Here is a 15,768-nt window from a genome sequence, read left to right on the forward strand (position 1 = left end):
ATTCACTGAGTCTACACAACATCTTCTTGAAACAGAGAGAGCTGGTAAGAAAGGCAGAGGCAGTAAAACCAGGAGTAGCAGAAGTAGGGATCACGGGAACAGAGGTAGTGGGAGTGGGGGAACCAGACACAGAGACAAGTGTAGGAGATTGAGAGGGAGCAGCAGGGGAAGAAGTGACAGAAGAGGCAGGGAGGGACACTGAAGACTTAGTCACACATGACATGAGCAATTCCTTCATTATCACATTCTTCAAGTTCTCAATCAATGATTCAACACTGAGTTCACTATCATCAGTGAATGCAGATCTGTCAATGTGTGAAGATTCTACATGAATAAAAACAAACATCAGCATCTGTGTTCATGCAAAATTGTGTCAGAAAACATGATCAGAAACTCACTGAGAAGAAGAAATGATTGAGAATGTACAAGAAGATGAAGAAGATGTGTTATCATTCATGATAATACATCATTCTGATGATTGTTAGAAGATAAACAAGTTCTGATCATGTTTCACAACATGTTACACTTACTGCTAATGAACTGCTCAGTATGAGCACTATGATGACACTTGTTGTGGAAATAGAGAGTCATTGTCAGAAATGCATACAATGTGATAGATGAACAGATGAAAAGAGTTGAACAGAAGAAGGAGTAGAAATCTTGAATGAGATAGTGATGTTTGATGATGATGATGATGAAGAAGATGATTGAAGAATGAGAAAAGTTAGTGAATGAGTGATGTAATATAGTGAAAGTTTCTTTGTGAGAGCATACATGAGATGCTAGCTGAATCAGAGATAGGTCACATGATTGCAAAACACTAGTGATGAGCTAATCTGCATGAAGCTAGAGTGTATGACATGGTCACGTGGGCGTGACTGAATCTGGTGAGAGAGGATGTGATTCAGAAGAATGTATGACTGTCAGATAATAACACAGCTGCTTTCAAACTACTAGCATATGTATATGCTTCCGAACTACTAGTGTATGTGTATGAATGTAAAGAGGGCCCTAGCAGCCACTAATTAATTTAGCATACAAGATTCAATATATAAGAAGCCGGCGTATGCCTGTAATTGTACGCTGACTTAAGCAATCTTTGAATCACAAGAGTAGAGCTATCTTGACTGAATAATATTAAGATTGAGAGTGATACTGAATATTTTATGAAGAAAATATTGAATAAGTGAATATATTACAGTAAGCTTCAATATCTTGTGAAATGAGAAGATTATTCATTATCAGAGAATTTATAAGAATCACTTAAGCATTTGAAAAATGCTGAGAAAGAGATTACAAGCTATGAGACAGCTAGTAGAGACTGTTTCATTACATATTAGAGATATTGAATAAGAAATACTACTTAAAACTTCTCATTTTTCTCAAAGAGTTTTTTTAGAGATAATCTTACAGTGATAAGTCAGTGTCTTATAAGCTCTGTAGCACTCTTCTTCTATTTTCTCTTAAAGAGTTTTTTAGAAGTTTAATGAGACTACACATAAGTGTAAAATTTCTGAAGTGATTAATAAGAAAAGAAAGAGATATTTGAAATTAATAAAAAAGATTAATATTATTAACTCACAGATCACTGCTATTCTAATAAGACTGCAGTCTGCTGAAAAAGTAAAAAGAGAGAACTTCAGAGTCTATTTATTAATAATCACACTCTTATTAAACTTATTCTTCACTGTTAAAGTCTCTAATACTGATATCTTTATCTGCTGAGAAGTTAGTGCTGCAGTACTGTAGAGAAGTATATTGTAAAAGAGTATAAGAGATACTTAAAGTATCAACTTATCAATTTATAAAGTATCTCAGTCATCTATTTCAATTGATGTGAGATTCTCTTCAATCAGTAATTAATCTCTGTGATACTTTTAACAGTGATACTGACTAACTTCTTCTTAAGATCAGTTATTCTGAGATGTTTTTTCATCTCAGAGATTCATACTTTTATCTTCTTTTACAGATGAGTAAGAGAGATCTCTTCAGTCTTGATAGAATCTGTCAACACTTGAAGCTCTGAGACTCTTACTCTGTACTACTTAAATATCTGAGCTTCTTATCAGAGTTAACATAATGCTTTCTTATAAAGTAGGTAATACTTACAGAGAGATAGAAGTTATTGTTATAAATATAATAGAAACAACAGAAGTGAGAGAAGAGATAAATATATAAGATCTCTCTCTTCTTCAGCTGCTTAGTATAGTGTAGATAAATAGCAGTGTCAGTCAGAGACTGCACTGAAGCCTTCTTATAGAGAGAAGATAAAGAAACTGCAGAACTCTGCAGACTTAACTCAGCATCATTCTGAGCAGAACTCAGATATGCTGTGAAAGAGAAACTACAGATTAAGCTTCTCAGAGTCACTATCTCTGAAATCAAGCTCTCTCTGAGTTTCTCTTCAAATGGTCATACAGAGTCATACATTATCATGTTAACTGAGAGAAGAAGCAGTGTTACAACAGTAATGAAGAAGGCAGAGAAACAACTGAATATGAATGAACTGATCAGTAGAAGAAATGACACTTCACTACAAGACACAGTGACTATCATCACAGCTGTAAGAGAAGTAGAAGAAGAAGAAGAAGAAAATGTGATAATAAGAGCAGTACTCTCACAGTCTGTTGACACTGCTGTCTTCATCTTTAACTGAGCTTTCTTGACAATTACAGAGATCACAGCTATATCATGAAGACATTTACTCACTAGAAAATGTCAGAATAAGTCTTTTATTATTCTTCAAGAATAATACTCTCATGCACTCACTATTACAATTGAGAAGAAGAAAAGAAAAATGTTTCATAGAGAAGAAAGAATCTTTTCAAAAAATTCTGTTACTACTGTTAGCTTTGTCTCTAAAACACACTACTTTTGCAGAGAATTTCATATATAGAATGAAATATAATGAGAGATCTGTAAGTCACTTATTAACTACATTTTTCACATTTTAAATTAATATATAAGAAACTCACTTATCACATGTTTGATTTGAATGAGAGTGAGAAAAGAAAGATTTACACAGTCAGCAGAAAAACTCATCTATTTCTTTATATCATATGCAGTACATATGCTGGGAAATCAGTTGATAACTGTTATCATACAACAAAGATAATTTCTAATTCAGTAATCTTGAGAGCATCAGAACTATATTTTTAAAGAGAAGAGTATTATCATATCTCTGACTATGCTAAGACCTTACTGCAGTTTCATATAACTCATTGCTTTCATGCAGATGATTTCATTTATTATGCAGATTATCTGAACTAGACTGGCCGCCGGGATCATGAATTTCACATTTGATCTCATTTGATCTGATCTCATACATTTCTTGGCGTGAATTCTGCTGGGACTGACTATCAAAAAAACATGCAAAGTGACTATATATCAGATTTTAAAATGAGATCATGACTTGAAAAAAATGAGAAAGTGGTCTCATTTGATCTCATTTAGTCTCATTCTTAGCATAAAGTTACTATTTTTAGACATTTTAAGGTTTTTTTTAGACTATTTTTAATTTTTTAAAAAGTAACACTTTTTGGTAACACTCAAATGAGATTTAAAGTCATTTAAAGCAATAAAAATAATTTAAATTGAGAAGTGGAAATCATGATCTCATTTGAAAAATGTGATAAGAGTAGACAGTAAGTCTCACTGAGACAGTATGAAACTACTATCTAATGTTAAAACTGTGTAATGAGATCAGTTGAATTGATAATGAAACTATTAAAAAATCTGGTTCTAGTCCCAGACACAATCACACGGTCAGTCTAATCTGAACCGGTTTTCAATCACTCTATAACATTATTCAGATATATCATAGAAAGATTCAATTGATGAATATAAAAACTTCACTTCTATACAAGGTCAGTAGATTACTCTTTCTTAGCAATAAGACACTGCTGAGGTATTACTTCAGCTATTCTCACTCATGGAATGAGAGAAGAGTGTCTGCTCATTGTCTATATAGAATAGCTAGATGCTGACTTCTCATTAAAGAAGTCAGTGATTCATTTTTCTTCTACTGAAATATATATAAGAGTTACTGCATATCTTATATAATCTTCTTAGTATACTAAGTATCATATCTGTGATATTCTCACAATAACTCTGTAGCCTACGAGCTCACTATTCAAGCAAGATAGTCAAGCTCACTTATACTATCTCTACATAACACTGTTAACTAGCCACTGCTTCGGTTCCGCCACATTACACTAAGTCTGAAAAATATTATTATATAGAGATTTAGTAAGAAGCTGAATCTCTTCTAGATAGAGTCTTATAAGATTATAAAGAAAATTAGTTTATAGTTCTATATATTAATACTATTATCTGAGTTATAGATATATAATATTTTTCATATCTCTTTACTTTATAAATATAAGAAATTCTTAGAAAAGAATTCTGTGACTCATAACTCTATTTATAAAGTATTAGAGAGTGAAAGAGAATATCAGATTAAAGAGATTATTAACTCAGAGAAGTGAGATTATAAGCTCTGATTTAAAATTTAGTGATAAGAGTCTTCTGATAAAGTAAATGAGTTCAATTCAAAATTATTCAGATAGATAAGATATCTGCAGAAGCTGAGACATGACTTTCATACTATAAATTCTAATAAGTCAGAATGATATAATCTTCACTAAGAATATAATTATAACAAGAATATTAATACTGTTATTTATAAATTCTAGTTTATAAAGATAATAAGTTTCTACTGAGATAAATAGTCTGCAGTGAAAACAAAGAAAAGAAGAAATCATATTCTTATTAAAGTTAAAAAACAAGGAAAATAAAAAGTGAGCTGTGAACACAATTTAGTAACTAATAAAAGAAAAATAAAGAAAACTTATATTTACAATCTTATTATCTGTGATACTCAATCTCTCTATAACTATCAATTTCTCTTTTTAAAGAAGCAGAGAGTATTATATCTATGATATAGATAATTATTATATTTGATATAAAGCCTGCTGAAAATGCATAGACTTTTAGAGAGTCAGACATCAGAATATACATAGTTGTAGTAGAGTTTTAAGAGCTGAGTATTTATATATATTATCAGATATCTCTTACAAAGCTGTATTCACTCTCTCAGTTATAATGAAGTATTCAGCCTGAAAACTATTAAGATATGAAGAGAAGACTGATCTATTCAGATCAAATCTTAGCATCATTTCATAGCATTCATATTATCTTAATTATCTGAATTTTACAGGTATCTGAGAACTCATCTCTTGTTGATATTAAGATTATGAAAATGTGCTGTGATGCAAGAATCATTGATAGAGAATCTAGACATATTTGCATATATCTGATTAGAGATGATATAAATAGAAAAGAAGTGATTATAGATCTGCAGAGTTATAGAAAGCACTGATAACACTGAGATGTTCACAGAAACTGTTAGCTAGAGTCTATAAGAAATCACTTATAGAGAGACTTACAGCAAAGAATAGAACTGCACTGCTGAGAGTTAGAGACTGATCTAAGAGAGGTACAGAATTGACTACTGATCTGAAGATCAGATACAGTAATTATTATTATTATTCTTTAATTATAGATGTATACAGTTAGAGATTATGATATCTATCTAAGAACTTTTAGTTCTCAGAGATTTTCTAATATCTATCAAGTTAACTATTATACATTTATCAAGTTCAGATATTTAAAATCAGAAAATTTCAGCTCAGAATATAAAAACTTTTTACAAATTACAGTATTTTAACATCTTTTGATACTCTCAAATCATTTGAAAGTATTATGACAAAAGAAAAGAGAACAAAGTCTTAAAGATAGACATATTAAATAAGTAAATAGAAAAGAACAGAAAAGAAAAAGTAAAGTAAAGAGAGACTATAATAAAATAAAATTATTAAAGAATAGTGTATAGCTGTTTTAACAGACTATATCTAATCAATTTTCATCTCTTCATATTTAGATATTTCTGAATGCAGTTATTTTCTTAGAGCTGCTTGAGTTTCTGATAGAAAGTCTATTAAGTATTTAATTCCTGTCTCAGTTGAGAATAAGAATCTTACATTTAATTGATTTAAATCATACTTCTCTTTCAATCTTACTCTGAGACTATGGTATAATTAAACTGACCGCCGGGACCATGAATTTCACATTTGATTTCATTTGATCTGGTTTCAAACATTTCTTGGCGTGAATCCCGCTGGGACTAATCATTAAATAAACATGTAAAGTGACTATATATCAGATCTCAAAATGGAACCATGACTTGAAAAAAATGAGAAAGTGGTTTCATTTGATCTCATTTAGTCCCATTCTTAGCATAAAGTTACTATTTTTAGACATTTTAAGGTTTTCTTTAGACTATTTTTAATTTTTTAAAAAGTAACACTTTTTGATAACACTCAAATGAGATTTAAAGTCATTTAAAGCAATAAAAATAATTTAAATTGAGAAGTGAAAATCATGATCTCATTTGAAAAATGTGATAAGAGTAGACAGTAAGTCTCACTGAAACAGTATGAGACTACTATCTAATGTTAGAACTGTGTAATGAGATCTGTCGAATTGACAATGAGACTATCAAAAATTCTGGTCCTGGTCCCAGACACGGTCACACGGTCAGTCTAGGTATAATGCACAATGCATTATAATATACTCAGGATTTTCATTTGCATTGCAGAATAAGCATTTTATTGAATTAAATCTATTATTAAATCTTTGTATATAAGATTTAAAATACTCATGTTTTAGTTTCAGCTGAATTATAGATGAGAATATTTTCTTTTTACATTTAATTAAAGAAGATTTTCACTTGAGTTTTATCTCAAATTTTAAATAATGTATGCTCTTCTTTTGTTTCTGCCAGCTTTTATTTCACTTATTTAAACAAGATTTCTTTATCTTTCTCTTTATAAAAGATCAGGACACTGTTTTTTGAATAGATCTGCTTAATTCTGAACTCTTTTTTACTGCTAAATCAGCCAATTCATTGCCATAAATATTTATAAGATGCAGTGATAAGACTGAGAGAGATGAAGATACTATTACAGATAATAACACTCTCACTTCATTAGCTAGCAGAAAGTGATTAGAAGAGTTATAGAAATACTTATAAAAAGCTCAGTAAAAGTCAGACATTGTTTATAAAGATATTAAAATTAAAAAAAAATTTATTCTTGAGAAGTTCTTGAATTAATATATAAACATTGTCAGAAACACTTTCTCTCTGTCATTTAAGTGAAAACACTTTACAGATAAATGAGAATACTCACAGTTTATAGAAATAAGAGCTATTATAGAACAAGAGAAAAGAAGATAAGATTCTACATATAAATCTAAGATATTTATACTACTCTAGAGAGATTTATTTATACTATAAATAATTCTATAAAATAGTCAGATTACTCTAGTAAATAAAAAGTAATATAAATTATAAGTCTGAATCTTTCTATATAACTATAAAGAGTGATTACAGATTATAGATATCTTAATTCTACAATTCTACAGTGTTAATAAAAAAATGAAAAATTTCTTACAACTCTATAGTGTTAAAGAATGATGATTTATAAGACTAAGTAAAAGATTAACTTATAAATACTTCTTTTTAATAAGAATAATTTTATAAAAAGTAATTCATCTGTGAGATAAATCTGTATAATAGTTATATAAGAATCTTATAGAAAAATAATTGAATATTAACTGAAACTCTTTAAATTGAAAGATACAAAATGAATCTATATAATAATTATATATAAGAATCTCACAGCAATGATTAAAAGTCAATTAGAACTCTTCTATATAAAAGATATAAGATAAATCTGTATAATAGTCAGAGAAAGATCTGTAAATTATAAAGAATCTTATAAAATAAGAAATTAAGTAATAGACTCTTTTTTCTTTACAGTAATAAGAGATTTTTTCTCACTGAGATTTTTTTATAAATATAAAGAATTTTTAGTAAGTATCATTGCAGTACTGAGTCTGATTCTATAAAATTACTTAGTAAAAGACTTTATAAACAAAGTCTTAGAGAGAAGAAAGTATGTAAAAAATCTCACTTCTTACAGATTCTTTATCTCTATTTCTATCTCTTATATAATTAGTAGAGTTAGCAGCTCTTAACTATATATAACTATATAGACTAGAGTTTATAAATATTATTTATAACTCAGTTTGAATACTATTATACATTTAATTTCTATATTTATCTTTCTATTATGAATACTTCTAGTAGCTATCAGTATATATTACATCAAGTTGTAAACATCTGAATAATTGCTTATAAGCACTTATTCTCACAATAATATAATAGATAGATAGATTAAAAAGTATTGAACAAGAGAGAGAGAGAGTAGAAATCTTATATAAAATAATAATATTTAATAATAATAATAATGAGAATGATAATTGAAGAATGACAAAGTTAGTGAATAAGTAATATATTATAGTGAAAGCTTCTTTATAAGAGTGTAAGTGAGATACTAGTTAAATCAGAGATAGACTATATGATTATGAATATTAGCAGTGTGCTAATCTGCATGAAGCTAGGGCTTATATTATGATCACATGAGTGTGACTGAATCTGATGAGAGAGATGTGATTTGAAAGAACATACAGAGTACAGTCATCACTGAATAATAACACAGCTGCTTCTGAATAAGCTTATGAATGTAAAGGGGCTCTAGCAGCCGCTAATTATTTTACATATAAGAAGCCGGCGTACGCTTGTAATCTTACGCTGGCTCAAGCAACCTTTGAATCACAAGACTTTTAGTATTTGCGGAGCGAAGCGAAGCAAATATATGATGAAAACCCTGGTCATTAAAAGTGGAGAATTTTCTTTTTGAGGTTCTTGGCGTGAATACAGCTCACTGATTGATGTAGAATTAAGTGAAGTGCAATTTCATGACATTGCACTATGACTTCTTCTACACGCTCACAACGCGTTCATCTTTCATCTCATCAATTATATCATCAATCATATCATCTACTCTGTACAGATTCTTGAATAATAGATCACAAATCTCATCAACTATCTACTCTGTACAGATTCTTGAATAGATAACACATCTGATCAACCACCTTTCATAGATTCTCAAGAATGAATAACACATTAAAAGCCTGTATTTGCTGCTTGTGAAACCAGTCTCTTAATTAATTCATTTCTTTACAGTGTTCTACTACTTCTACAGCTGTCTGCCTTCAATGCTGCACTCAGAGAACTCAGATATTGTAATCTTCTCTCATTACACCTTTTCTATCACTGATTACCTCTTTACACTGTGTAGAACTGTAAACAGATGTGTGCAGTGAAATCAGATTCTTCTACAGTTATAGATTCTGTGATGAATGAGCCTGAACTTCTCTCATCATATTAACACTTCATGCAATCAACAGCAGCCTCTCAAGCCTGTGAATAGTCTATTGAAACAGATCTGTTATCTGAGGTTAAGTTTTATTACTGTGAGATTCATAGTTCTGATGCATCTTCATTGACAGCAGTCTGTAAAAAGAAAACTATCATTTAAAGAGCTCACTGTGTTGTCAGGCATTATAGAGAACATCTTTCATTAACTTCATTCTTAACTTAATTGAGAAAATGACTGCAGTTGTCATCTTTGACAATTAATTCATCTCTTAGTTCTGCAGATCTCTCTTCAGTCTTTCATCAATCATCTATATTATTATTCAACTCATTCTCAAGTCAATCTTATTTCACTTTTACAGGTATGCTTTCACTGCAGACATCTTTTACATCATTTTTCTTACTCTTAACTTCTCAAAGCTCTGTTTCTCAGAGCCCTGCAGATCTGTTCATTAATTAACTCAATAAAAGAGTTAGCAGTCTCTTGATATCTCAGCACTTTACATGACCTGAAAGCTCAATTGACACATTAAATATAGAAGCTCTTACAATTCTTCAAAAATATGATCAGTTACAGGCTGCAATTGTCTCAGACTCTTCAATGAACTCTCAGAGTTCTACTTATCTTACAGATTCAGCTGTTAATTCTGATGATTAGCAGTGTATACAGGAATTTCATCATATACTTGAAGATTTACAGATGAAGATCTGTAGCTGTTATCAAATTTACTGATTCAGAATGAATCTTCAAGATAACATTTGTACTCATTATCATGCTGTTGATTTGAGACAGCTATCTGATGAGCTGTTTTTATTCTCTTAAGAGAATAACCTTGATCTCAGTGATCTTGATTCAGATCTCCCTGTTCTCAATCAGATTGAAGAGATGTTAATTTCACATGTACATGTCTTCATTGAGATCTGTCAAGTCAGAGAACATCAGTATAAGTATAAAGATCATGTTGTTAGCTTTCTTAGAGACACTGACTATGTTTATAACACTCTTTCACTTCTTTCTAAGAACCTTGATATTATTATATTAAAGTCTTCAAATTCAAATGCAGATCCCTGCTTGCAATATCAGTTTCACTGAGATTTTATAATTTGTAAAGAAGCTGTTGCTCAATGACTAATCTATCTTTATAAAAATCATTCTGATTATCAGAACACTGTGATTGATAAAGAGACTTGAAATCAGTTATCTGAAAATGAAGATGTCTCTGATCAGATTTCTTTTCATGAGCTTGATAAGCAAGAATTGACAGTTATTAAGAATGAGAATTATTTGAATCTTAACAACTTGAATATCTCATCTGAATACTCTGATATTCCAGATCTTTTGATCTCATAGTTCAAAGTTAAGCAACTCTGTCATGAACTTGAAATGTCACAGTGAGAACAGATTAATTATCTCACTCTGTCTTCAGTCTATAATACATCACTTAGTGAGTTTAACAACACTCACTCACTCTTTTCTTGAGTCTTTTCAACACTTTTCTCACAAGGTGAAGCTGAATTCATTCTCTCTAGACAAAGAATAATTAGTCTTACAGATTACACACAGTTTCTTCTTAAATATCATAACAGTCACTTTGTCTATTATAGCTGTTTTCAATATATTCTTTTCAATTCTCTATTTCACAGATAAATTAATAATCAGGACTGCTTTTTCTACAATTAAACTGACTCTCTTATTAAGAATCTCACTCTAGAGAAGCTGCAGACTGCTTTTGCTACTAACACTTCACAATCTGCTGTAATTTTGAATTCACTTACACAGTTTGCAGAGAGTCTTTGTGAAATTTATTCTTTTTGAGATGTAAAATGTTATCAGCTATAAGTCTATGTTTAAAATATCAGATCTCTGCATCTATTTCTTACTCTCTCAGCTGCAGATCATCACTGAGATGATCTGATGCATCACTTCTCTGACTATGTCATTTGAAAGTGCAGCACTGATCTTGAGAGATTGAAGTTTGCAAGAGATAGTATTTGTGACTATTTCACTATAGTTACATATTACTTTTATCTATGACTTGCAATCTTCAAGGAAAAGATTCTAGGCCTGAAATTCAAAATCCTAGATCACTGAACTTGTTATAAGTGATAAGACTGCAGATCAGTGCACTCACATAGTGTATTTTAATGTAAGAATGCACTGAATTCTGAACTTAACATAGATAAAGACTCTCTTCAAGTCTTTGCTGACTACTGAGATCTCATTATTATGACTGAGAATTCTGAGCCTAATCACACTCAGTCTGAAGATGTATGATCATCTCTTTTCCTCAGTCATTCTGATCAGATAAATGTCATTGAACATTTATCTACAGTTCTCAACTGTGTTCAACATCATCACTGTAGTGAAAAGTACTGCATTTATAAACACTGAGTTACTGATAATCTATATTACTGATTTCACTTTCTGCATGAATGCTGAACTGACTGTGCTATTCTCAAATCTTTGAGTAGTAGATATTACTGGCTGCATCTCTGTTGTAACAACTCAATTCTCAATAACTATAACAGATTAATTACAGTTAGCTGGCTAGTAAATACTGATATTGTTCCCTGCACTGGCAGCTGTGCCATCCTTGATTATCTGTCTAAGTACATTGTCAAGGCTGAAACAGACACAGAATTCTATCATCAGATTATTTAATAAGTGATTTCAAGAGTCAGTTCAAGCTATTCACTACTCTCTACAGTTGTTAAACTTATGAATTGACTCATTAGCAAGCATGATTAATCTGCTTAGAAGATTTATCATCTTCTTTTAAATCTTTCTTTATAAATGAGTTCTCATGAGTCAATTGCAGTTGATTGTCAGCCTGAATCTTAATATTATCATAGCTATATTCTTGAATCTGATGAATTACAATGTAGTTTATTCTTTTTGAAAAAATATAAGCAGTGATCAACTGAATTTGAAGATCTTTCATTTCTTGAATTTCTTCAAATCTTTTCTCACAGTCATTAAATTAAGAGATGTTCTTGTATAAAACTCTGAGTGTTGATCTACTTTTCTATTTATCAGTTTGAAACTGATTCAGAGAACTATACTCATATCAAACTTCTTCTTCATCACTCTTTTCATCAAATTAAAGATCTCAAGATTGTTGATCTTCTCACTTCTTAACTCTCTTTTACAGAGATCTTTAATTATTACTGTCTTTCTTATAATCACTCAGTTAATGTCTATGATGAAGACATGCTGAAATCAGAACCTAAGTTTGAAGATAATCAGAATAATAAAGAGAAGCTTGATCTCTCTTAAGCATTGCTCATCTGTCAAAACTCACAGTATGATAATAATGACCTCATTGACATCTAAAACTATGAACAGCTTGATCATCAGTTCTTAGATTTCAACTATGATTGAAGCTCTCATGTTGACACTTATATCAATCTTGACACAGAATTTTAAAATAATATGAAGACTGACTTCTCTGCAGACACTACTCTTCATAAACATGACTTACTCAAAACTCTAGATTCTGATCAACATCTTCTTCATGACACTATTCTTTATCATTATACTGAGATTCTTAACAGTGAGTTTCTGAATTCTTTACTAATTAATCTAGATGATGAAGATGACACTGATAAAACTTATCTGATTATGATTTTGTCTACAACTCTTCAAAATCTTGCAGAGACTTAAGATCTCTCAATCTCAATCATTTGAGCTGTGTCAACTGATGTAGCTGCTCACTTCATTAATGCTCAAACCTTGCATGCATTATTTCAGCTTCTCATACATAAGAACATGTTATATGAACTGCTCAACCCTCAAAATCTTCAATCTTTGCAGGCTCTTTTTAAGGATGTTCACTATCTGTTAATTGATGAAAAGTCAATGATTGATTTACAGCAACTTTCATGAATTAATCAGATCTGTCATTACATATTCTCTTATAAGAATACTTATTTTGATAATCTCAGTGTCATTCTCAGTGAAGATTTCTATCAACTCTTATCTGTTTTTCAAACTCTGCTCTATCATAACAGATGTATTAATTATAAAGAAGACATTCAGAGTCATTAAATCTACTTGACTTTTAGTAAAATCATTCAACTTACTGTGATTCAATGATAAGTGAATAAAGATGTCATCAGCTGTCAGTTTTATAAGATCTTGAAAAATCTTTATCTTGATCAGTTAACTCTGAATGATTGAAAGTTTCTTTCAAAGTGTGTGCAGGCTCTTATCTCTCATGAAGCTCTGATCTTTGAGAATGCAATTCACATTTATATAAAGAAGTGCCATGTTCATATCTATAATAATAATGCTATTCAAAGTCATAAACAACCTGTTATTAATATTCAGATTATAAATATTGATATAGACACTTCTCAGTTAGATTCTGACAAGGCTGATAATCTTCATTAGAATCTTTCTCTCTTTATCAGCTGCTGAATCATACTTCTACAGAATATTTAAACAGACTGCAGTCTCATTAACAGTGCTCTTGAGACTTTTCATAATATTATATGAAGTTCAGATGTGAAGAATTCTTATCAAGATTCTTTATTTACACTGTTAATCAATTTTGACAAATATAACAGCTCTACTTATTTGAAATAAGAGAATCTTAAACTTGTGCCTATCTTTTGCAGCTGCCATGACTTTTCTCATGTTAATCAAGCCTGCAGCTACATGCAGTTCTCTATTACAGTTGCATATGCTATTACTGTTCATAAATTTCAAGAATTATCACTTGATCAGATCATTCTTGATATTTCTGAGACTGAATTTCAGACTGATCTCACATATGTTGCAGTTTCACAGGTCAAAATATATCAAGATCTTCTATTCAAATAATTCTTTAATTATTTCAGATTTCATCAGTCTGATGATGAAGTAAGCAGAAGCATGCAGATGTATGAGATTGATTATATAAGATATCAAAGTTAACAGATAACTAAGTTATATCTCTTTTCTTTTTATATATCTCTGCTAATCTATATTCTATATAGCTTCATCTGCTCTTTATTTCATCTTTTTCACAGTTCACATTTAATCTGCTCATTCACTTATTCTTTATTACTGTAAGTTCTTCATTCTCTGTTCTATCATTCTCTCTGCCTGTTCTGCTCACAGATTCACTGAATTCAATCATTGAATTTGACAAATCTATTGCAGCTGATTCTATTATAATCACTGAATCTGAGAATGAGTAGTTAGCAGTCTACAGAAGATATTGAAATAATTCAGATATTAATTTATACAGCTCAGATTTAATATAATAATATCTTTGATCTGAGAGATCAAGAATCTTCTGAGACCTGTGTTATTAAGATCTGTGTTGTATTATATGATAAGAAATATTGAATTCTTACAGTTATTAACACATGTATAAGAGAAAGTGAATGAATCTCAGAGTGTTTTCTTTCTCTTTGAAGAATTCATCTTATCTCTCATCTTTCATCTCTGTCAGCTATTTTTTTTTTTTTCAGAAATTATATCATTTATCTCTATTAATTTATCAGAAGTTCAAAAAATCATCAATACTATTATTATAGCTGAAAATAACATCTCAAAACACATTCATTGTAAGTAAGATTCTTAAAATGATGAAAATTATAATTCTAACAGTCAGTACAGTTCTTAACAATCTTGTTCAGTCTGCTGAGCTATCAGTTATTAATCTCATTTTCAGTTCTGTATCTATGCCTGCATCTGCCTCTGCTATGTCTGTCAGTTCTAGATTATCAAGTCAACTATTGACTCATTTAACTGAAAGAATGTCTGAGAAGCTGTTAAAGAAGCTACAGACTCTTATTAAATTATTCTATACTTATGAGTCAGTCTTGCAGAAGAGTTGTCAGATTAATATAAAAATTAATACAAATTATAAAGCTCTTCTTCTATAATTCTGTGATGCTGTTTTTATGATTCTCTGCAGTCACTGTGCTAGAGAAGAAGACTCTTTTATCATCTGTATCAGTGCTCTGAATCAGTGTCATGAAGCTTGTATCAGTTATTATTACAATAACACTGAAAGTTGCTGCTCTTATCATAGAAGTGAGTCACTTTTTAATATAAAATATGTCAATTTCAATACAATTAACTAATAGTTATATATAGTCAATATCAGTAAGAAGAATGATAAAGTGAAAGAAAAGAAGTAGAAGAATGAAAAGAGAAAGAAAGTCAAGAAGAAGAGTTTATTTAAGAAGTATTCTGCAGCTGAGAATACAGAAGCTAAGATCTTGAAAAAATAAATAACAAGTGTTAAGTCAGTTAATGATTATGATATTGAGATTTTAACTCTTTATATTGAAAATGAGACTCTGTGCAAGAAGAATGCAGTTCTGAAGATTAAATTCAGAACTATTACAAGTCTTTTTCAGATCACTCAAACTATTCTTGAGAATGATATATGAGCTAATGAGACAGAGTAGAGTGTTTTTTATTTTTT

The 15,768-nt window shown here is 30.2% G+C and overlaps 1 protein-coding gene across 1 annotated transcript; it reads left to right on the top strand.

Annotated features, from left to right (window-relative positions):
* Nucleotides 1–12,776: 12,776 nt before the first annotated feature.
* On the top strand, nt 12,777–13,007 carry BDCG_16806 (uncharacterized protein; the record flags this gene model as incomplete). Its single annotated transcript, XM_045426003.1, has 2 exons — nt 12,777–12,897; nt 12,931–13,007. 2 exons carry the CDS (start codon nt 12,777–12,779, stop codon nt 13,005–13,007), a joined length of 198 nt encoding a protein of 65 aa, XP_045280669.1.
* Between the last annotated feature and the right edge of the window lie 2,761 nt (nt 13,008–15,768).

This window comes from Blastomyces dermatitidis, assembly GCF_000003525.1.
Source record: "Blastomyces dermatitidis ER-3 genomic scaffold supercont1.4, whole genome shotgun sequence".
Taxonomy (NCBI): Eukaryota; Fungi; Ascomycota; class Eurotiomycetes; order Onygenales; family Ajellomycetaceae; genus Blastomyces; species Blastomyces dermatitidis.